Source organism: Platalea leucorodia (genome assembly GCF_965183815.1).
Source record: "Platalea leucorodia genome assembly, chromosome: 3".
Classification (NCBI taxonomy): Eukaryota; Metazoa; Chordata; class Aves; order Pelecaniformes; family Threskiornithidae; genus Platalea; species Platalea leucorodia.
In genome coordinates this window covers 124,271,688-124,295,146 of record NC_138825.1, presented here as the reverse complement: position 1 = coordinate 124,295,146, position 23,459 = coordinate 124,271,688, and the positions used below count along the sequence as shown (strand labels likewise).

Below are 23,459 nucleotides of genomic sequence, written 5' to 3'. Positions count from 1 at the left end.
GCAAGGATCACCGTGGCAATGACTGATATCCTCCTTATCTTTTCTTCAGAGAAACATCTTAGAGGCACAGCTCCTGACACCATCCTGTCTTCTTCTTCTTCTTCTCACGTCTCCCATGCCAAACCCACTGACATAGAAGGTCCTCAGGGGGTGTACGCATCCCATGGCAGCCTCTGCTCTGGTGCCATGAAATAAAGAGAACTGCAGAAAACCTACTGATGGGTAACCTGAGACTCTCTCTCTTCTTCACCATGCAGGGGGTGGAGGAGCTGAAGACTCTCTGGATTCTCCTTGGAAATCCTTTCTGCTTCTACCGACTGGCTTCTGAATCACCCTGATGCCATCGCTTCTGGTGGCACCAGTTCCTGCTGCAATGAAAAGCTCTCAAAATCTTCCTTTGCAGTGAAGCAAACATCAGCGTCTGCAAAAACATAAATCTGAACCAGGCAATACCATGGAAATTATTTCTTTCCCCCCTTTTAATAAAATCAGTTACGATAGCATTCATTTGGTTGAACCTTGGGTGTTTTTTGTAGGGAAGGAGGGGATATTTTGTAGAACTGCTTACGCCATGGGCAGTAACACACAGGTGGGCTGGTGGCTTGTACAGCTAGACATTTCTGCACTTGCACCCCCGTGCACCCCCAGGGAAAAGGGAGGTCATTTCATCCCTCACTTACCAATTGCCATATTCCTGGAACACTCCTGCAGTGACCATCGTATCTTTGTCAGGGATGAAACCTAGCTTCTCTCTGTGATGATTTCATGGGTGCTTGTGTCCAGCATGCACACATTCTGGTGGTTTCCAGGCTGCTTTTTGAAAGTATTACAGTATTTTTGACTGAGATGTCAGAGACAGAATCCTTGCTTTCTGTCTCTTTTTCCCTGCCATCATGGCCTAGCAGTGTAGAAAATGCCAGGATATCTCCAGGTGCTTCCTTCAGAGGGCCTGGAGGCATCTGAGAAATTTCGCTTCTGAGGGGACCTCACACAAGGAAAAACCAGGAACATTTTGGATAACATCAGCCGCTTGACAGTGACGCAAACCAGAAAAAAGTTACAAAGAAGGAAAGAGACTAGCAAACACATTTCCAAAAATTATGGATGTGCAACACAGTGATCTGGCCATTATCTTCTTAGAAGCAGTTGCTGAATGTGCACAGAACAGTGCCTAGTCAAATACATTATCAAACTGAGATGGGTTTGACTACTAATGGCTTTCTGGGTGGGTTTGGAGAGGTGCCCACGTATGTAAAAAACCTTCTGAAGGGGAAATGCTGGCTTTGTTAGAGACACACCTCTCATTTATACTGTTCTGCAGAATGAGTGCTTGTAGCTCTTCAGCTTGCCAGAGATGCTGTAACACATCTCCTAATGCAACATTTCTGGGTTTCTTGTATTTTCTTACTGTTACTTCTGCGTTTATTCTAGCACTCTTATTGTAAATGTTTGTACTTCAGTTAAAAATCTTTAGAACAATTTGTCTCCATTAACTATAAAGGAAGAGCAGTGAAAGTCCTTGGACTTTGATGTTTACCTTTAGGACATCTAAAGTTTGGTGAGATTACTCCTGTCAGTTGTCTCTAGAAAATATGATTCAGTTTACAGAGATTCTTTGGTTTTCAGAAACTCTAGGCTACGTGGCCTGTGCCAAGGAGCTTTCAACACCCACTGCATGCCTGCCAGTCACAGTGTGGTCCTTACACCAAGAGGCTGGACTCTGCACTGGTACCCTGATACCTTCAATTAGCTGTCAAGTCAAAAATAAGATGGAGGGCAGATTTGTTCATACAGATGTTAATCTCATCTCTGGTTACTCAAGATAACTACGTAATCATTAAAGTCTTGAGCTTGGTTAAATACTTTTTGTGTGCCATTTGAAGGTTATGACTGTGTGTCCATTTGTTATTGATTCAGATGATCTACACTTGGATCAAAACTTTATCTGTTAACTATAATGTAGCACGTGCCTTGCAAATTCACTTATTAACTACAGAACAACATCTAAATACTGGTTATTCTCCTTTTGGTGGATCTACTTTGGCAGTACAATTGCTGCTAACAGCTTTTGCAGCTAATCTAGAGGAGTCTGAATTTCTATACTATACAGTCCACAGTGGCATCAAAATACCTTGATCTCCAGTACATCGATTATCCCTTATGGTTAGAATTCCGTTCAGTGCACATGAAGGGATGATGTTACCGTATAACTGAGGAGCAGTTGCTAAAACATCTGCTCTTTGGTGAGCTGCTAGGGCTCAGCCTTTTGTTGGTCTGGATGTACTAGCTATGCCTGCACAAATGACTTCCAGATGCCTGGAGCCTTCATTGCCATGAACAAATCGTCCTCTGGAGGCGAGGGGTGAAACAGCAGACAGGTATTTTGTGTAGTAGCATTTTAAACAGGGGTGACACCACTGAAAGACCTCCCTAATATTTGCTGCTTTTTTTTCACCAGAAAACTATTAGGAGCAGAGTTTGAGATTCTCCCGTTTGCTGCTAATTGCCTCATCTGCTGTGTTAGATACAGACTCCTAAGATGGAGGTAAGATCCTCCTTAGTCTCTGGCCAGTGATCCTGGCACAATTACCCAAACATCTTGATTTGAAAAGGGTGAAAGCCATTTCTCCTCATGACACTCTGCAGCCTCACTGTGAAGATGCTTCCTTTAATAGTGTATCCCACCTATATCAGGCAGAGCAGCACTTCAGGCTTCATCTATCAGTTCTTGTGCCAGGGCTCTAAACACTATATTATTACATAATGCTCACCCCATCATAATATTTCTCCTCCTCCAAAGAGGACTGGGTGATCTGGACCTGAAATGGGTGGGGGAGTGTGGCATCATTGGCGCCACTTGCCGTGGAGATAGAGAGAAACATAACTGGATCATCTTCTGAACTTTGATGAAACAAGAAGACAAAAGAAACATGTTATTTAAGCAGAAGGAAACTCTCCATGAAGACCCCCTTCCCCTCTACACTGAAAATAGTGAGAAAGTAGATGGTGTTTTGGGTAGAGAGGATTACTTACCTAATGTCAAGAGCCAAATGATTGCAAGGTGCTTCCCAACTAGCTGGGCTGGATCCCATGCACTTTCCTACCCAGGTAGCCCGGGTAAAGGAACATGTAGTTGGTGCTACTGTGATCCTGGTGTAAGTCAGGTCTACCAGCAAAAGGCACTGGAGAAAAACGCTGAGATTGTGAAGGGCAAAACACTAATATGTCCCTCCTGATGTACGAAACTGACTGACTGTCTCCTGCTAAGAACAGGAGCTGCAGGCAGGGATGGAAAGGTTTTCTACCCTGAGAGCCACAAACCCAAATCTCACCGCTATGAGCTTTGGGCAACCAAAGGTGCTCCATCCCCGCTCTGCTTCTCCCTTACCCATCTCCAGACAGAGACATTTTAATGGTAACGATGAGAGTGACCATGTAGAATTTTTAATTATTAGTGTCAAGGATGCTCAGCATTAAAGCCAAGTCCTTGACATTGCTTGCACGTAGGACCTTGGACTTGGTAAAAATTAACGATGCATCTTTGTTTCCTTGAGGAATCAGGTTGAGTAACAATAACAGTTGGTAGGCAAACTAACCGCAAACTCTTGGCAAGTTGTGAAGTAACTGCAACTTTTGTAATTTTATTCCCTCCATTTTCTGCTTTATGGCCAAATAGTTTAGGGCCACAAAAATGATCAGAGGGCTGGAGCACCTCTGCTATGAGGAAAGGCTGAAAGAGCTGGGGCTGTTCAGCCTGGAGAAGAGAAAGCTGCGGGGAGACCTGATTGCAGCCTTTCAGTACTTAAAGGGGGCCTACAAGAAAGATGGGGACAGACTTTTTAGCAAGGCCTGTAGTGATAGGACAAGGGGTAATGGTTTTAAACTAAAGGAGGGTAGATTTAGACTGAACACAAGGCAACAATTTTTTACAATAAGTGTAGTGAAACATTGGAAGGGGTTGCCCAGAGAGGTGGTAGATGCCCCATCCTTGGAAACATTGAAGGCCTATGTACATCATAACCTATTATGATGTACTTCAGGTATCAAAATATTGCATGAACAATGTTTGTTGACTGAAGTGAGGTGTAAAGTAAAAGATTATCTGAAAAAGTGTTTAGTATTGGTGTCTTTGGATAATTATTGGGTATGTCAGCAAGTGACTGGGTGCAATGGAAGATCAGTAGATAAGAAAGGATCACTAGACCTTAAAGTGTGCTGAGTCTCCTCAGTTCTTCATTATATGGATTTATGAATTCAGTTTGACTTGGATTTTGCTATTGAATAGACCACAAAACAATGGAAGTTGGAATGGGTGTTTGGAGACCATCTGGTCCATCCATCCCTCCAGACAGAGCCAGTTTCAAAGATAGAACTGGTTGCTTGGAGCTTTTTCCAGTTGAGTTTCAATAGCTACATGGGGATCGAGATTCTATAAAATCTCTGGGCCCCCATTCCAGTGTTTGATGACTCTCATTGTGAGAGGGGTTTTTTCCTTATATCTAATTGGAATGTCTCTCATTGTAATTTGTGTCTGTTACCTCTCATCCTTCCACCGTGCACCTCTGAGAAGAATGTGGCTCCATCTTCTCTATAGCTACCATTAGGTAGTTGTGAACAGCAATTAGATGTCCCTTACCCATGTCTTCTCCAAGCTGAACAAAGATGGGTCCTTCAGCCTCTCCTCAAATGGCTGATCCCCCAGTCCAAACTCTCCAGGTTTCCAAAAGAAAGAAATGTTATGTACGCTCTACAGGACCTTGAGGTGATGTAGCCCACACATTAGTTCATGCCCCAATAGGCACTGGAGTACCTTCAGAGTAGTGTTGTAGTACCTTCAATGCAAAACTTCTGGTTCACTTTCCTCCTAAGGAATCTAGTTTGCACACATGAAAACCCCTCTGCAAACCGAAACAGCATGAAGTCGCAGGGGACCATCTAGGGGTTACTTCAAAACTTCACTAATGCAATTGTAGACTTCACTGTGGATACCACTCTAGAAATGTCAGTGTTCACCTGTAGACAAAAAAAAAAAAGAAATGTTGGGAACTGACAAAAAAAAAGGAGCTGAAAACAAAAGAATAAATATGATTAGGCACTAACAAATCCAAGATGCATTTTGGACATTGGATGCAATTCTAGCCAGCCCATTCCCAAAAGGGTGTAATAGAACTGAAAAAATAAGATAAATGTACAACAGGAATGATCCACTGAAATAGCTGGATCCATTTGAAGACTTATCTGACAGAGGCGGTTGGCAAAATCCCTCTTTTCATTGTGGGAAAATAGACATGGGTGACTGTAAGAAAAGACCACAGCATCAGTAGTGATGTAGAGATGTGAAAATGGAATATTTATTTGCTACTTCCCATGACAGAAAAAGCAGAGATCACCAGCTGGCAGACTGAGAGCAGGTAAGCAAAAAATGAATGCTCACCTAAAGCATAATATGTTTGTGGAATTATCAACTGAAGGTCCTGTGGAGGCCAGAAGTACAAGAAGATCAGCCAGAGTCTCAGAAAAATGCTCAGTCAGGAACTCTGCAGCCTGAGGGTCCAGAGACAGCCTCCGGCACTGGATTTTCCTAAACTGATATATTCTCCATCAGCTGGAAGTGTGTACAGGGACATAACCACGATGTACTCACTTTATTTCTGTACATTTTGTGCTCTTTACTTAGACATCCTTAGTGGCCACTGGCCACTAAGCCAATTGACATTTGTTTTAGTTTCGTATGCCCATTCTGTGTTCTTATATTCTGTATTTATGGAACAGAAAATAAAATAACTGGGAGTGCAGAGAAGCATGCAGATGTTTTGTATTGCAATAGATTATGTTGCTCCTAAGCAGGAACAGTTCAACGTATGTCCCAAGATGTTTGACACATACCACGGTGGTTTAACGCATCTTACACAAACTGGAGTGTCACAAGAGGTATTGCATGAATAACCTGGGATTTTCCAGAAGAAAAGCTTCAATAGATTCTGAGAGCAACCCTGCTTTTTCACTGGGAAATGAAAAGCAACTTGATTCTGATTGGATTAGAAGTCACCAGAAAAAAAGGGTAATTTTTTGATTGGCTCAATGTGTACTTGCTGAGAAGAGAAAGCAGTTGCCACTCCCCTTAGGAAACACGTTATAACAGAGGCTCTCAGCCCCACAGCCAAAGCCCTCTGGAGGGAAGGGACCAAGAGCAGGTCTCATTTGGCTTCTGCGCTCACCTGATACCTGGTAACTTCTCAGTTCTTTTCAGTCTTTCTTTCAATGTCTGCTGTTGTCTTTTCCTGAAAAAAAAAAAAAACCGAAACAAAAACCCAAACTTCTGCATTATTAACATAAATATGTAGGTTACTAAAAAGTTTAATCTAAGTTTTCCAGAAATTGCACAAGTTGAATAAGTAGTTCAAATATGTGCTAATACCTGGAATACTTTGATAAAAATACTCTGCTTACTATCTCCTAGGAAAAAATCTGGCTGTGTCAGGTTACTTTAGAGAGGTCTGTGGTCCAGAGAAATTGGTGGTCTCTTCGATGGAAACCAGTATATATTTTTTATCTATGTCTCTCTGTTAAGAACTTTATTTAATTTTCAGAATTGTTAACTTTGCCTCCTTGTTTCTCCTGATATTTTCAAATATACAGAAATTTGTGTAAACTTCTAATACCAATTTCAAAGCTGTTTTGGACCACCCTTTACCATTCCATTCGCAGAAATACGACATTTCAGCACAACGTCATTTCCCTTCCTTGCTTAGGGGAACATAATTTGTGACAAATCAGAAGATTCTCTAATTCTCTATATGACATTAACTACTTCTTCTTTATCCATAATCCCCCTTCTAGGCCATCCTATCCCATTTTGTTGATATTAGTTCAATTATTAACTCTTTCAATGAAGGCATTACGTGTTTGCTTTTCAAATTTCATTTGTCATATGGGAACTGATTTGGTTGTACATTTCCATTCTAGAACTGCTGCCTGTAGACTAAGACTGAAGATTTTGAGCAAGTTGATTTTAGCTGTTATTTCTTGACAAATTTTAACATCGCAAAATGAACATTTTTTTTCTGAAGTTTGTAAGTTTGACTGTATAATCACCTCAATTTGCTTAGTGTTGTTTATTTATTAGATAAAACATTTAACTAAAAATAAAGTCATGATTGCATTTTGGCTAAGGACTATTTGCAAAATGTGAAAGAAATCTGATCAATCAACCTATTAAAATAACTTAATGATCGCATATCCTGAAAGCGTGTTGCCCCATATATATTTACTTTTCCCAGGAATGCTCACACAGCAGTCATGATATCATATGGGTCTTACTGGTTATTTTTGAAAGTTTGAAGAAAAAGGGAATATAAATGCCATTTTGGTTAACACAGTAGTTGTACAGCTCAGAAGACTGTAGATCCCAGGGGCTGTCTGTCATACATCTTTCTTGGTCCTTTTCCCTACAGAGACACAGTAAATCTGCAGTCATGAAGATCCTTTACCTGCTCTTTTCTCTGCTCTTCTTGGCACTCCAGGTTTCTCCAGGTAAGATGGAAAAGAGATGCTAGAATGGGATTTTTGTGCACCTGAATAAACTTCCCAGCACATTTTAACCACTACTTGTTAAAATTGCTAGAAACCGAGCAGGAGTTAGTCAAATAGCTCAGCGTCTGTGAAAACTCAGCGCCCTATGAAAACTCTTTCAAAGGTGGAGAAATTATGACTTCTGAACAAAAGTGATTTTTCACTTCTGGTGTCTTCCTGAAAAGATCCTGCTAAACACTCTGGTGTTAGACACCTGTGTAGTGGCCATGATCTTTGGATAACAGCAGACTCAGCAGTGCATATGCAGATGAAAATGAAGCTGTTTTTGGATAGGAGCCAGTGTTAAAGCTCCTGGACCTGTGACCCTTTTCCCTAAAGTAAAGGACAATGAGTCAGGAGGTCTGTATCATTCTCTGCCTAGACTTTAAGGCCATCCATTTAGATGCACTGTGAGCTAAGGATCCCACCTCTGCAAGGTGTAGACGTGCTTTGTAATCTCACCTCTTACGTAGTCTTTTAACACCGCCAAATCTGGGCAACAGTCCTTAAGGCACGTTGGTGGTGAAGGCAGCTCAATGAATAGGAAACCTTGCTGGCATTACGACTGCATTGCCCTGCCCTGCAGAATCATAGAATCACAGAACCATAGAATGCTTTGGGATGGAAGGGACCTTCAAAGGCCATCCAGTCCAACTCCCCTGCCATGGGCAGGGACATCTTCACCCAGATCAGGTTGCTCAGAGCCCCATCCAGCCTGGCCTTCAATGTTTCCAGGGATGGGGCATCTCCCACCTCTCTGGGCAACCTGTTCAGTGTTTCACCACCCTCATTGTGAAAAAATTCTTCCTTATATCTAGTCTGAATCTCCCCTCTTTTAGTTGAAAACCATTCCCCCTTGTCCTATCGCTACAGGCCCTGCTAAAAAGTCTGTCCCCGTCATTCTTATAAGCCCCCTTTAAGTATTGAAAGGCCAATGAATGAGAGGGAAGGAATTTTTTTATTATTGTTGCAGGTTTGTCTTCACCTCGGCGGGACATGTTTCTCTGTAGAAAAGGGTCCTGTCACTTTGGAAGATGTCCCTTCCATCTGGTTAAAGTTGGAAGTTGCTTTGGGTTCCGCTCCTGCTGCAAAGAGTGAGTTTGACATACACCAAGGCTTGTCTGCAGTATGAGCAGACAAATCTGTTTTGCCTGCCTCCTTAACCCCAAGGTGGTATTGAATGTTCAGATTGGATATAAGCAAAAAAAACTATTACACCATGAGGACAGTCAAGCATTGAAGTAGGTTGAGCTTTACGGTGCTCTTTCTCCTGAGATGTGCACCATCATCTGCCCCAGCAAGAAGGATAAAGTACAGTCAGAGATGTCAGTCTTGTGCTGTCCCAGCTCTGTTTGACCCCTTTACAGCTCCTATGCCAGAGCAAAATATCAGGGTTTGGTATTTGCAGAACTGGGCTGCTGTGCTGTATGGGGAACAGAGGAGAATTCCGTTATGCTGCAAGCTGAACACAGATCTCCGAGTGCTGTCAAATGTGGGCAAAAAGTGCAACAGTGTTGTAAAAAGGAATTATCATATGAAAGGTAGCCTTCTGTTTTCACTCAGGAATGAATGCATTCACCCCAATGTCAAGGGATATCAATTTAGTTCCCTGCTTTTCCTGAAGTAATAGGAAAACACTCTTCTTACTCAAAGGTATGAGTGCGCAGGGCTGTCTCAGCATGACTACACATGACATTAGGTATGTTGGAAAGTCTTTATACCCAAGAGGAAACTATGCATGGATTGAGAGTAAGTAGGGAGGGAATACAAGCAGAAAGAGAATCTGAATCTTCTTTTTTCTTTGTGCAGCCCATGGAATGCATAAAAACTTCATGGATTCTCCATTCAAGAGTGATGAAAATTTCTTCTAAACCTAGGAATTTGCTTCGAAGCCCCTTACTGCTAAAACCACCGGATCCTGCTACAGAGCCTTATGTACCTTTCATTTTTAACACAAAAAGCTTTATGATGTAGAGTAAATCCAAATGTATTCTCCATTGCTTTCCCTCCATTTGAATAAATTGTTGTTGCTTAGCATTCACGTCACTGAAACATGGGTGTCTGTCACATGGGCTGAGGGTGATGATCCTACCTGGGTTTTGACACACAAAACCCGAAGGGCAACAATTTACAGTGCCAGCTGCTCCTTAATTTGAGCTTTTCTGAGACATACAGCTGTCCAGGGCTAGACAGACAGGGACTGAAGACCTTACCCTCCAGTACCAAGAGATGGGCTGGCTGGAAGAACTCAGCTTCCCTTTGTGGGAATGTGTTCAGATACCAAAAATCCTTTTTTTCTTAGTATGCAGAAATCTTTTCTTGGGGAAAGAAAAATTGAAATAGCTAAACACCCAGACACCCACCATCCAAATGTCAGCGTATAAGAGTCAATGTTCTGGCTTCTGGAAGATGCCCATGAGCACCCTGGGAAAGATGTAGGCCTCTTTTCTTTTTTTTTTAAATAGTGCAATAATTTATGCCAGTTCTTTTCTCTCCAGAACTTGTTTGTCCTGTAATTTCACAGCAATGGATGTAACTTTTGCTTTTTTTTCCCCACCTGTCCCTCTGGACAGGATGCCTAAAAGATAATAGATGGAGAACATCTTATACTGGTCTCTCTTCATTAGCTCCTCTTTTACTCCCTCCACCATATGGCACACTCCCTTCAGTTCTCCATTGGGATACACACATTTCTGAAATGTTGTTCAGGAGGGGATTTTGTTTGCCTTCCAAAATTGCAGCATTTATTTCTCCTATGATTATTTCTTTGCACTTCTTAGCAGGGAGCAAACTTATCCTCAGGTGTCCCATCGAGCTTAAAAATCTCTGTAGCATGATTTCCAATAGCTCCTATGACGATAGTTAACATAACTCAAAGTCTTCGGAAAATGGGTGTTTGGAGGAATGCATGCTTGGACAAGTTGTAGACCCTCTGTCTGGTTCTAGCTGACAGTCTAGCCCCGTCGCACAGTGAGACAGCTGGCAAGGCTTGCTCAAATGCCAAAGGGGGCTCAGAGGGTACTGTTGTCCCCCAGAGGCAACATATCTAGAGAGGGCATCCAACATGCAACATGGCCATGCATTCAGGTGAAATCTAATGCTTCAGGCCTCTTCTCAGTGCATTTACATCCACCCTCAAAAAGCAGTTCAAAACTGATTGGGCAGATTTTAGAAAAATGCCTCTGAAGTGTTTATTTCTTTTTTTTTTTTCCTCTTTGGTGTAAGCTGTAGACTTGTAGACTTATCTGACACTGCTAAGAGAAAAGCAAAGAGTATGCGTAGGAGCCTTATGGTTGAAAGCAAGTTCAGCACTCTCTATTAAGAGGGGAAAAAAGACGCCAGAACAGAGACAAAGCAGTGAAAATCTGTGCCTAGAAAACATCAGGGTGTTTTTAGCTGTCATCATGACACAAGCTGTAAGTTTTGCTGAGAAATGCAAGTGTACAAAGGAATTAGCTTACAGAGAATACAGTTGTTGACTATTCCTTAACCTGCAGGTAAGCAGGATAATTATACTATATTATATTCACCTTTACACCAAATACATTATGGAAATGTAACATCTAGCCTACTGTTCCTTGTAGGATTTCCTACACTAAACAGTGTTCAATAGTGTTAATGAACTATACAGAGAAGGTCCTTAGAAGATCTCATCATTTATGGCATTTAAAATTACAGATTTTATTTTTTACAGTCCTGTAATAGACAGGACTTGCAAGAGGTCTTGACTCTTCCACAACAGCACATGGAGACCAGGCAGAATATCACACAGCACTAGAAATGGCACTACTGCCAATGTTCAAGCAACTGAAGCTGTCCTCACCGGTCTGTTGGTTCTCCTGACTCTATTGACTGTGATGGGAGTCTAGCCACCACTGTGTCTGTAGTCACCCAAATTAAGCCAGAGGAACTGAATCTCCCCCAAATGTGTTGCATGCAGTATATATTGTGGAAGATATGGTATACATACTTCACATGTCACATAATATTTGGTACTGAAATATTTCTTCTTTCAGCCCCTCTCCTACCTCCTGCAGTTCTGCCTGAACTTGTCCAAATGCTTAATACTCCCTCGAGTGGCACCGCTTGGCAATGTAACCTTTTATGGTTATGTCTGGGAATGAAGTGCACACTGTGGAAGTGAAGGACAGGAAACATCGTTATTTCTCAACACAGCAGGAGTCAGTGGGTGGCTGGCCACAAACTATTGAGGTTTTTCTACAATTCAAAAGCTCAAATTTCAAGCCCTGATCTTTACCTTGACAAAAATTCTGGCCTCAGTATACAGGATATTGCTTGCTATGAATGGCCAAATGCCACCCTTGTCCTGGTCCTTGTCCCTGGCAGCCACAGGCACCAGCAGCCGCAGATGCCTATGGAGGTCTGTGGTGGGCAGTGTGTCCCTTGGGTGGGCACTACCCATCCTGGAGGCCCCAGGCTCCTCCCCATTTTACTCCAGCACACTGTAGCCCTCCTTGTTGGAGGCCCTGCTGGTAGCTGTGCTGCTCCATGCCCCACCCCACCAGACAGCAGGAAGGGACCTCCCTTGCCCTCATCAGCACTTGGGCTGATCCCATGGGCAGCCCCCAAGGAGACCTTTTTGACCTTAGAGGGAAATAGATCTCCCAGGCTGCCTGCCCAGCTCCCCCTCAAGGTGACATCTCAAAGGGATTCCATGGATCAGATGGGTAGTCCTGCAGGGACTGAGCAGGGTGTCTTCCCCTCTCCACTCATCTGGAGACAACCTGAGTCTAGACTGGCTGCTCTCTGCCAATGGGCTGACCTTACCCTTCCTACAAAATGCATCCATGATTGTGATTTACCTGTGGGTAAATATGTGTGTGTATCCATGAACATGTGTGTTCATAAGAAGGGACTCTGGTTGTTCTGGCGAAGACTTCCCTTTCGAAGGAAGCCATCCTCAACCATTGCCAACTTTCCAGCTGGGTATGCCACACTTGGCAGAGAGGCTAGGCTTCTGTTCGTTGGCATTTGCTTCCATCTTGTTTCACTGGGTAACTTAATCCAGTTCTTGCTTGTTATGAAGATGGCTCTGCACTAACTCTATTTTCCCAAAATGCATCACATTAAAAAAGTGTTTGCAATTTTGTCTTCAGGGAGATCGCTTGGCAGCAAAACTCCACCCACTGATGGTGTTATGGAGCAGAAGGCTCAGAAGAGGTTTTCATTTTCTGCCTTACTCTAAAAGCAGACTCATACATATCATCAAGAAGTACAGGACAGAGATACAGTTACTTTCTATCTTGGCAAAGTTGAACACCTCTCCTAGGGAAACCCCCAAGCCATGGGACCTCCTAGTCCAGGGGTCATCTCTCAGGAGACATACAGGGAATGTCCTGTGCTCACCCCACCCCTTTCAGAGGTTTAGCTGCCTGTTTTCAAAGCCAGGATTCACATGGAGCTGCTACATGGCCTTGAGTAACAGTGCTGCATGAGAAAGATCTGTGATAAGCAGGAGTCTCCCAAACATCATTTGCGAGCTGCTTTTAAGCTCAGTTTCTTTTCTCTGACCCTTCCTTGAGCTATTTGCCAGCTTTGATCCTGGCTGTACACCTTGCTGACCTGCCTTCCTGTTTAAACCTGGAGCTGCCTCATTGCTGTGAAGCCAGACTTCCCTGGTAGAACAGCCTGGCCTCACTGCTCCCTGACAAGTATTTCGGTCACATGCAGACCTGCACACAAACATACGTGTTCACACAACAACACAGCTTTGTGTGTTGGTTTGTAGAAGGGCTGAGGTTAGTGCCTGATAGCAGAGAGCAGCATGGCTGGTCTCCTGTGGTCTCCAGATGGGAAAAGAGGAGGAGGCATCCTGTTTCCTCCCTGGAAATCAGGAAACTTTAAGATATAGGTTACCCTCAGCAAGCTTGGAGATGACATCAAACTGTGAGGAGTGGCTGATACACTGGGGGTTGTGTTGCTACCCAGAGGGACCTTGGCAGGCTGGGGAAATGGGCTGACAGGAACCTCATGAAGTTCAAGATGGAGAAGCGCAATGTCCTGCACTTGGGAAGGAACAATCCTGCACATCAGTATACTCTTGGGCCCACCCAGCCGAAAAGCATCTTTGCAAGAAAGGACCTGGGGGTTCTGGTGGACACCAGGCTGAATCACCAGGCCGTCAATGGACCCTTGCGGCAAAGAAGGCTATCCTGAAGGTATCCTGGGCTGCATTAGATCAAGTATTGCCAGCAGGATGAGGGAGGTGATCCTTCCCCTCTACTCAGTGCTCATGAGGCCACACCTGGAGTACTGTGTCCAGTTCTGGGCTCCCCAGTCCAAAACAGACATGGACATACTGGAGAGAGTCCAACAAAGGTCCCCCGAGATGATGAAGGGACTGGAGCATCTCTCCTATGATGAAAGGCTGAGAGATCTGGGATTATTGATCCTGGAGAAGAGAAGGCTCAGGGAGGATCTTATTAATATGTATAAATACTTGAAGGGACGGTGCAAAGAGGACAAAGCCAGGCTCTTTCAAGTGGTGTTCAGTGCCAGGACCAGAGGCCATGGGCACACAATGAAACACAGGAGGTTCCCTCTGAACATCAGGAAACACTTTTTTACTGTGAGGGCAACTGAGCACTGGCACAGGTTGGAGTCTCCATCCTTGGAGATATTTAAAAGCCATCTGGACACAGTCCTCAGCAACCAGCTCTGGGTGGCCAACTTGAGCAGGGGGGTTGGACCAGATGACCTCCAGAGGTCCCTTCCAGCCTCAACCAGCCTGTGATTCTGCGAAACAACATGTCTTTATTGAAGCCAGGAAAAGCAGCCTCTGCCCAAACAACACCAGGCCCGTGACGGGATGTCTTCAGCCCATGAGCACCCAGCAGGAGCAGCGCTTCCACTCCCGCTGTCACATCACCTGGAAACAGCAGAAGCTCGGAGGGGAGAGGACATCAGGAGCCAGTTCCAGAAGCCAGAAGTGAGGGGGACGTCCTGCTTGGAAAGTCCAGGGATTCATCACCATATCCTGCATAAACAGAGCACAATATGTGGTATCTGATATTTATTTCTTATGTTACTTCTTTGTCTTCCTCCAGTCTCTCTGACGCTTCTCGTATTATAAGGACCTGTAGGGAATTACTGGACAATCCCTCCTCAGATAAACTCCAGTCCTTGTTGCAGATGACTTGGACCTGTGCTTTCCTCAGTGCTTCTAGCCTTGAACCCAAGGCTCTTCAGAAACCTCAAGGAGATGGTCCTGTGCCCCACACTACACAAAGATCAAACTTCACTTTCCAACAGCAAGAGAAAGTCTTCATGAAAACCCCCAGTTGGGTCTCACGAGGCTGAGGGGGACTGGGAAGATGCTGGCTGAATATGGGCTTCTTTGGCCCCACACAGGGCAGGTTCAAGCAGCTTTACCAAAGGACTTTAACCCTCCTTCCCTGGCCTCTGCCTCTCAACATGAATGCAGGACGGTGTTATCCAGCAGTGTGGATGTAAAGAGAACAGTAGATCTATTTCGGCCAAGAAAGCAGAGGGCCAATTCCTGAATGTTTGACTTTAGAACTCACCTTTTGCAGCAAACCATAAATGTTGAACACCTTCCAAAGATATGATGAGGGTGATAGCATTTCAAAAAACTGCAGAATCCCCCTTCTTGCTTACACTGACCTTCATTTTCTGGAGCCAGAGATGCACCTGTACAGAGAAACAATTGAAAGGAAAAGATAATTTGGGGGAATATTCTGTAATTCCAGAAGGGCTGGCACTCCTCTAGGATTTCAACCCACTTTGTGGGCCAAGTATTAAAATGACCAAAATTGTACTGTCAATAGCAAGTTAACTACCTAGAAGGACTCAGCTAAAGCCCTGAGGCACAGGTATCCCTGGCTGTTTGTGGTACAAAGGGATATTTTCCATCCCCCACTGTCCCTGCAGAAGGAGCAGCTTTTCCATAAAGCCTTGGCTAGCTCATCCAGCCTTGGGTAAAGGGCTTTGATATCTCAGAATCACATACATCTAGGGATCCTCAAAAGGTGCTAAGTATCTGTGATTAGACAACAGACTTCCCCATCCATTTTTTGGGTGAGCAAGGTAGGCTGCATAGGCTGACTTCAGCGATTGCAATGGGAGCTCATCGGGAGACACCCCCCAAAGCAGCATCTGAATGCCCAGGGTGGGCCCCAGAGCTCAGTCCCTCCCTAACCCACAGAAGGAGCCAAGCTCTTATTCCTCGATGGCTTTCTCCACACCAGCCCCTCTACTCTGAAAGGAAGGGGCATTGTGAGAGCATCTTTTGGTATATCTCATTGCATGACTTTTCATGCTGGAGCAAAGCCACAAAACCATTCCCTCCTTTAAGCATCTCTAAAAAAATATGGCCACTTCCTGGGACATGGAGGACCCCACTGATGGGGGTTTATACCTTGCCCATCTCCCCTCTTCCCCTCTCACCTGCAGCACCCTGGACCAACAGGAGGAAGAAGGGGAAGAGCAGGTACAGGATCTTCATGGATGATGCCTGGCCCAGGTCTTCACAGGGCTGCAGAGGGGAGACACCAAGGCAACAAGGGCATGGGAGACTGCAGGTGGTGTAGAAGCCTGGGCACAGTGGTTTACTAAATTACAGATGTGTTATCCTGAACATAAGAAGATGGTGTTGTCTGTAGCCTATTCACAAGAACAACGGCTACCTATGCAACCTCATTAATAGACTGCGAATAGTTCAGAAAGTTTCAGGCAAGGCAGTACCTAAACACAAATATTTCAGTTATCTTCTTTATGCTTTCTCCCAAGCACAGACTGTAGATCTTATGTCTGGTGATTCATGCTGTTTTAAGTAAAAAAGCAGCTGGTGCTATTTAGAGAATGCAGTCAGAAAAATTACCTTTGGAAGTACCTTGGGCGTTACGCATGGCACACTTGTCTCTAAAACAGACCTAAATATGTTTCTAGGGAGACAGAATCAAAGAGATAGACTACGTATGCTTTCAAGAATGCTCATCAGATAAGGGTTATACCTAGTACCTGTGCTCTCTTGCTTCTGCATCTCCTTACCAAAGTAGAGAAGGTTTGCACACTTTGGAGATGCTTGCGCCAATGCTGAATGCGAAGCAATAGTAAAGCTACGGTCACAAAATGATTCTGTGCAGCAGCTCCCCAGTTACGAGAAAAAGAGGAGAGAAATGTCTCAGTGGCCAAAGAGATCAGGAAAACACGACCTTTGAAGTAAACTGAAGGCTGAAGAAATGGAAATTCTCTGTCCTGCTGCATGTAAAGTGTCTCTTTCCTGTAAGATATAGAGGTCCCATTTCACCAGAATACAAGATCCTGGTGTCCTTCTTCAAACCCCACAGAAATTTTCCAATTTCTCCTGTGCTGGGAAAACCCTGGATCCAGCTTCAGCACATTCCAAGCTCTAATGGAAAGGAATTATATTTTCAATTTACTTTTTTTCCCTAGAAAGCTCAGATGACATCATTATGTGAACAGATATATCCAACTCCTTGTCATTTAGACGGTTGCACTATGATGGGACTTGAACAGAGACACTGAATGGGTGGGCAAACTGGAAGAGACCCCATAGTTACTTGCCTGATGAGGGGAAGTCTTTGTCTTCAGGCAGGAATAAACGTGCCAGGAATCACTTGCGTCGAGAAGCCCTTGGGGTCAGGGAATACCACTTTGCCCAAAACACCCCGGATTTATACCACTGCAGGTGGGTGAGACATGCTTCTTCCCATGACCACATCTCCCCTTGGCCAATCAGAAAGTGACCCATCTGCGTGGGGATGCTGGGGTTGCACCTCGTCCCTCCCTGCTGCAGTGCGAGAGGCTGAGGTGCCTCCTGGGGGCTGTTGCAATCTTCACCGTTATCCTCATGCAACACGTCTTGTGACACCCCGCTGCACAGCCGACACACGGCCTGCGATGGCTTGGCATGAACCGCTTGGACTTTGCCTGGTACAGACAGCAGCAACCAGGCTCAAAAAAGCAGATAAGGTTTCCCTCCTCGTCTCCTCCAGTCTGACAAAATAACCAGCTAGCATGGGATGTGCCAGAACGTGACGAGCATTATAAACCTTCTTGCCTCTCAAAATTATAAGAAGGGGCTTATCTCTGCTTTTATCTGAAGTTTCATCAGGTGTTTTGGAAACAACATAGGGATTGCTGCCTGCCTTTATGAGCTGATGCTCAAATGCACACATACCTCAACATCTCCGGTTCACGGCTTCCATGTAAGTCCTGTCACGTCATGGGTAACAGAAAATATCCTTTATCCATTGGTCTTTCTCCTTTTCTTCTTGTTTCTGCTCTCTCTCTACTCTATTAACCTCATGGGGTGACTTTCCACGACACCGTCGGTTTTGTCCACGATGTTCTGGGCGAAGGGGCCCATGGGACAGTGGAACGGCCTCACGCTGCTGCGATAAAGGGTGTTCATGGGGTGACTGCTAAATGTTCAGGTGAATGAACGTGAAGGAAACGTTCCTGGAAAGTCAGCGGGAACTTGCTGTGCTGGGTACAGGACCTGGGCAGCAGGGTGGGAGCTGCTGGTGAACGTGAAGAACCACCCTAGCTGCTGTGGACACAGCTCTTGGGGCTGTACAGAAGCCAGCTCAATCCTACAAGGCTCCCACAGGGAATTTATGTCTGCACAGGAGATGGGTCTACTCTGAATCCAGCGGGACCTTCAGCTTCAGGACCAGGGCAGAGATGCCCTGGGAGCAAATGCAGACATCAGCCGTATTGCTCTGGGAAGGGCTACCCAGCCAGCGCGGAAGCAGAAGGAGGGGCAGTCAGGGATGGAGTGCTGAGGGTGAGCTGCCTCCTTGGAAAGGAAAGGACTCAGTAAATCAGCCAGGGTCACCAGCTGCTGACGTACCTGTGCGTGGACACGCACGTGTATGTAACTCTACAGGGCAGGGCTCTGCACTTGCAGAAAGGCTGAGGGCACTGGCTGTTGATGGAGAGCAGCACTGCAATGCCAGTTTGTCTGAGGCAGGCCGAGAGGAGAAGCCATGCTGCTTTCTCCCTGCTGGACTACACTTCTGGACATTTCCAGGTTGTGGTCCATGGGACGCATTGAGAGGTCACCTTGAGGAGGAGCTGGACAGCCAGCCTGGGAGACGTACTTCCCTACAAGGCCCGTAAAGGTCTCCTTGGGGGCCGCCTGTGGGGTCAGGCCCCTCCAGGAGGGATGTGGCAGGGACAGAAGCTGTGGGGCTGGTAGAGGGGTTGGTGCTGGGAGGCTGGGAGCAGGGAGGCAGCTGAGCGGGCACTGCTCTGTAACGCTCAGCCCACTGCAGATGAGGCAGACGGAGGTCCCAGCCCACTGTGCGGTGGGACGTCTGGAGCCTCTGCATGGGGAGGGTGGGCAGGCCTGGCCATGAACACCCAAGGGGCACACCACCCAGCACAGCCCTGCGCAGGAAGCTGTGGCTGCCAGGGACAAGGGACAGTTGTGACCGGCAGGACCAGGACAGGGCTCCCGCTCTCCAGGAGGGAGCACCCACACAGCAGCTCCATCACACCCACAGCAAACACCCTGGCCTGGCACAGACTGGCAGGCTTGGTGTCCCCACACCACTGCCGGGCAAGAGCATCCCCAGGGACACATGCGGTGGTCACCCCCAGCAGCCCCAGGCACTTCTCCTGACACCAACCCACCATCCCCTCCCTAGCGAGCAGGCACGGCACACCCTCCGTCACAAGGAAACGACCACACGTCCCACCCGCTGCAATGCCAAACTGCTCATCTTTATTCAAGCTGGGAAAAGCAACCTCTGCCCAAACACCACCAGGCCCGTGACGGGATGTCTCCAGCCCAAAACCACCCGGGCACCCAGCAGGAGCAGCGCTTCCACTCCTGCTCTCACACCACCTGGGGACGGCAGAGGCAGGGAGGGGAGAGGACGTCAGGAGATGGTTGCAGGAGCCAGAAGCGAGCGGGACGTCCTGCTGACAGAGTTGAGGGACTCAACCCCAGATACTGTACAAAGAAAGCAGAGAAGCACATCACCTGCTGTGACTTACTTTCCTCTCCCTCCCACTCGCTCCCACCCGCCCTGTGATGACAAGCAAGTCTATGGTGCAGGAGAATCAGGCTCGAGGGAGGGGAGGTTCAGTCCTTATTGCAGACAGTTTGCACCCCCGTTATTCTAGTGTTGGCAGCCCTCACTCCAAGCCTATGCAGATGCAGCAAAACCAGGATCGTGTCCTCGATGCTGCCCAAGGACAGTGAATGCTTCACTCTTTGCTAGCTTGGGAGAGCCCTCTGCAAAGCCTGAATGAGTCTCACGGGACTGAAGGAGAGTGGGGACACGCTGCCTGACCTTGGGCTCCTCCAGCCCCACTCAGGGCAGGTCCAAGCACCTTTCCTTTCCTCCCCGGGCCTCTGCCTTGGAGCATGGATAGCACTGAGCCGTTAGCTAGTCGTGCGCACTTAAACACATCAGCAACTCTTTCTGCCATCACAGTAGCATTTCTACTTCCAGAACTTACGGTTTGCAGCAAAAGAAAAACCTTGAACATTTTCCAATGACAACAAGGGGAAATTGGCAAAACAGTAGTGCACAGTGGCCTTTTTCTCGATGACATTGCTCCTTATTTCCTGGAGCCAGGGACGATCCTGCACAGTGAAAGAGGTTAAAGAAAGTGAGCATGGGATAACTGTAAAAAGTGTGCGTGGTTCCAGACAGGCTGACGCTACCCCTGGGCGTCAGTCTCTCCCATACACTGAGCACCAAAGCCAACAGCTTTACCTCTCCAGTAGGAGGTTATCTTTCCTGCAGCAGCGGGTGTGCACGTGGGGAAAGTCATAGGGAAAGACCCGTGTGAGGTCCAGGACGTGCCGTGCCGGCTCCTCAGCTGCCCAGCCGTTCACCAGAACCAATCCCTCCCAAACGGTGTATGTATCTGACAAATCTGGTCACTTCCCAGGACACGGAGGACCCCACAGATGGGGGCTCACACCTCACCCCATCTCCCCTCCTCCCCTCTCACCTGCAGCACCCTGGACCAAGAGGAGGAAGAAGGGGAAGAGCAGGTACAGGATCCGCATGGCTGACGCCTGGCCCAGGTCTTCCCAGGGCTGCAGAGAGGACACATCAAGACAACAAAGAAAGGACATGGACAAGGCGGGGCACGCATGGTGAGCCAAAAAGCAGAAGCAGAGTCTCCATCAAAAGGAGACAATCATGATTCTTAGCATTGCAAGTTCACAAGGATCCTGCGAGCATTTTGGGAAGCACCAGCCTGTTGGGCAATCTGGAGCTTATTCCATTGTCTTCTTCGCAGGTCTTCCTAATGTTTTCCTCAAGACACATACTGGAGGATTCCTGCCTCGCTCTTGCCATGTTACTCAAAGCAACATCCCCTGAAACTCAGATTTTAAGGAAAGAAAAATTACTTTCACAAGTTGGAGTCCCTCAGAACTTTGGCAGGGCATGTGTTTGTCCCCTGATCAGCATTTTGCAGAGAGACAGGATCAAGGCGTGACACAAGATACGCTTGCCAGCACAGCCAGCAGACCAGGATTACCACTAGGGCATTTACTCTCTCTGTTACGGCTCTTCTTAATCAAATGCCAGAGCAGAGAAGGTTTGCACATCAGGAGATGCTTGTGCCAGCGCCCAATGCCATGCCAATGGCCGAACCAGGGTCAAGAATTTAGGGAAATGCCTTTACCTGGAGAGGCCATGCCATATGAAGGGTTAGCTGGTGCTCTTCATCACCTCAGCCACTCCAAAGCTGGCTGCCCAAACCACCCTGCCCCATCACCTCTGCTTCCTTGGGCTCAGGAAAGTCCTCCCAGCTCAGCTTGCGAGCGCTCGTCCTCAACTCAGTTCCCAGGCTTCCCAGCAAAGACACTCCCCAGCCCCACATTTCCTGCCCCTGGCCCGTGCAGCACCGACCCAGGGAGGAGCAAGGGGGCAGGGAAGTGTCTTGGTGGCCAGGAATGGAAACACAAGTCCACCTTTTGAGTCCACTGAAAGCCGGAAAGGATGGAAAATCTCTGTACTGCTGTGGGAGAAGCATCTCCTTACTTTGCTGAGGAACGTCCCCGTTCTCCCAGAACAGAAAGTCTTAGGGTCCCTCCTCCAGCATCAAGGCACCTTTCCCGTCTCTCCTTGACTCAGGAAAATCTGGTTCCATCTTCCACATGCTCTGGGCTCTTAAGGCTCCTATGGAGGTTTGTATTCTCTTTCCCAGGCAGCTCTGATGCTTGTTTCCATTCAAAGACCCTTCCAGCAGTTTGTCATTTAGACAGTTCCAGGAAGATGGATTTGCACAGAGAGGCTGAATGGGTGGCCAGCCTGCAAGAGACTCCACAGTCACCTACCTGAAGGTGGTGTTGGTTCAGAGTGGACCAAGGCAGCAACGGGCTGTAACAATCCAACCAGGAATCACTGGCACCCAGAAGTGTTAGGGTCAGGGAGTATCGCTTTGCCCAAAACACCCTGGATTTACAGTGTTGCCAGTGGGTGGGACATGCGCTTCTTCCCATGACCACATCTCCGCTTGGCCAATCAGAGAGTGACCCATCTGCGTGGGGATGCTGGGGTTGCACCTCGTCCCTCCCTGCTGCAGTGCGAGAGGCTGAGGTGCCTCCTGGGGGCTGTTGCAATCTTCACCGTTATCCTCATGCAACACGTCTTGTGACACCCCGCTGCACAGCCGACACACGGCCTGCGATGGCTTGGCATGAACCGCTTGGACTTTGCCTGGTACAGACAGCAGCAACCAGGCTCAAAAAAGCAGATAAGGTTTCCCTCCTCATCTCCTCCAGTCTGACAAAATAACCAGCTAGCATGGGATGTGCCAGAACGTGACGAGCATTATAAACCTTCTTGCCTCTCAAAATTATAAGAAGGGGCTTATCTCTGCTTTTATCTGAAGTTTCATCAGGTGTTTTGGAAACAACATAGGGATTGCTGCCTGCCTTTATGAGCTGATGCTCAAATGCACACATACCTCAACATCTCCGGTTCACGGCTTCCATGTAAGTCCTGTCACGTCATGGGTAACAGAAAATATCCTTTATCCATTGGTCTTTCTCCTTTTCTTCTTGTTTCTGCTCTCTCTCTACTCTATTAACCTCATGGGGTGACTTTCCACGACACCGTCGGTTTTGTCCACGATGTTCTGGGCGAAGGGGCCCATGGGACAGTGGAACGGCCTCACGCTGCTGCGATAAAGGGTGTTCATGGGGTGACTGCTAAATGTTCAGGTGAATGAACGTGAAGGAAACGTTCCTGGAAAGTCAGCGGGAACTTGCTGTGCTGGGTACAGGACCTGGGCAGCAGGGTGGGAGCTGCTGGTGAACGTGAAGAACCACCCTAGCTGCTGTGGACACAGCTCTTGGGGCTGTACAGAAGCCAGCTCAATCCTACAAGGCTCCCACAGGGAATTTATGTCTGCACAGGAGATGGGTCTACTCTGAATCCAGCGGGACCTTCAGCTTCAGGACCAGGGCAGAGATGCCCTGGGAGCAAATGCAGACATCAGCCGTATTGCTCTGGGAAGGGCTACCCAGCCAGCGTGGAAGCAGAAGGAGGGGCAGTCAGGGATGGAGTGCTGAGGGTGAGCTGCCTCCTTGGAAAGGAAAGGACTCAGTAAATCAGCCAGGGTCACCAGCTGCTGACGTACCTGTGCGTGGACACGCACGTGTATGTAACTCTACAGGGCAGGGCTCTGCACTTGCAGAAAGGCTGAGGGCACTGGCTGTTGATGGAGAACAGCACTGCAATGCCAGTTTGTCTGAGGCAGGCCGAGAGGAGAAGCCATGCTGCTTTCTCCCTGCTGGACTACACTTCTGGACATTTCCAGGTTGTGGTCCATGGGACGCATTGAGAGGTCACCTTGAGGAGGAGCTGGACAGCCAGCCTGGGAGACGTACTTCCCTACAAGGC

General features: G+C 46.9%; 1 protein-coding gene across 1 annotated transcript; it reads left to right on the top strand.

Annotated features, from left to right (window-relative positions):
- Positions 1-7,475: 7,475 nt before the first annotated feature.
- On the top strand, positions 7,476-8,670 carry LOC309587390 (antimicrobial peptide THP2; the record flags this gene model as incomplete). The annotated part of the gene is made up of 2 exons (XM_082305507.1): positions 7,476-7,533; positions 8,546-8,670. 2 exons carry the CDS (start codon positions 7,476-7,478, stop codon positions 8,668-8,670), a joined length of 183 nt encoding a protein of 60 aa, XP_082161633.1.
- Positions 8,671-23,459: the final 14,789 nt, after the last annotated feature.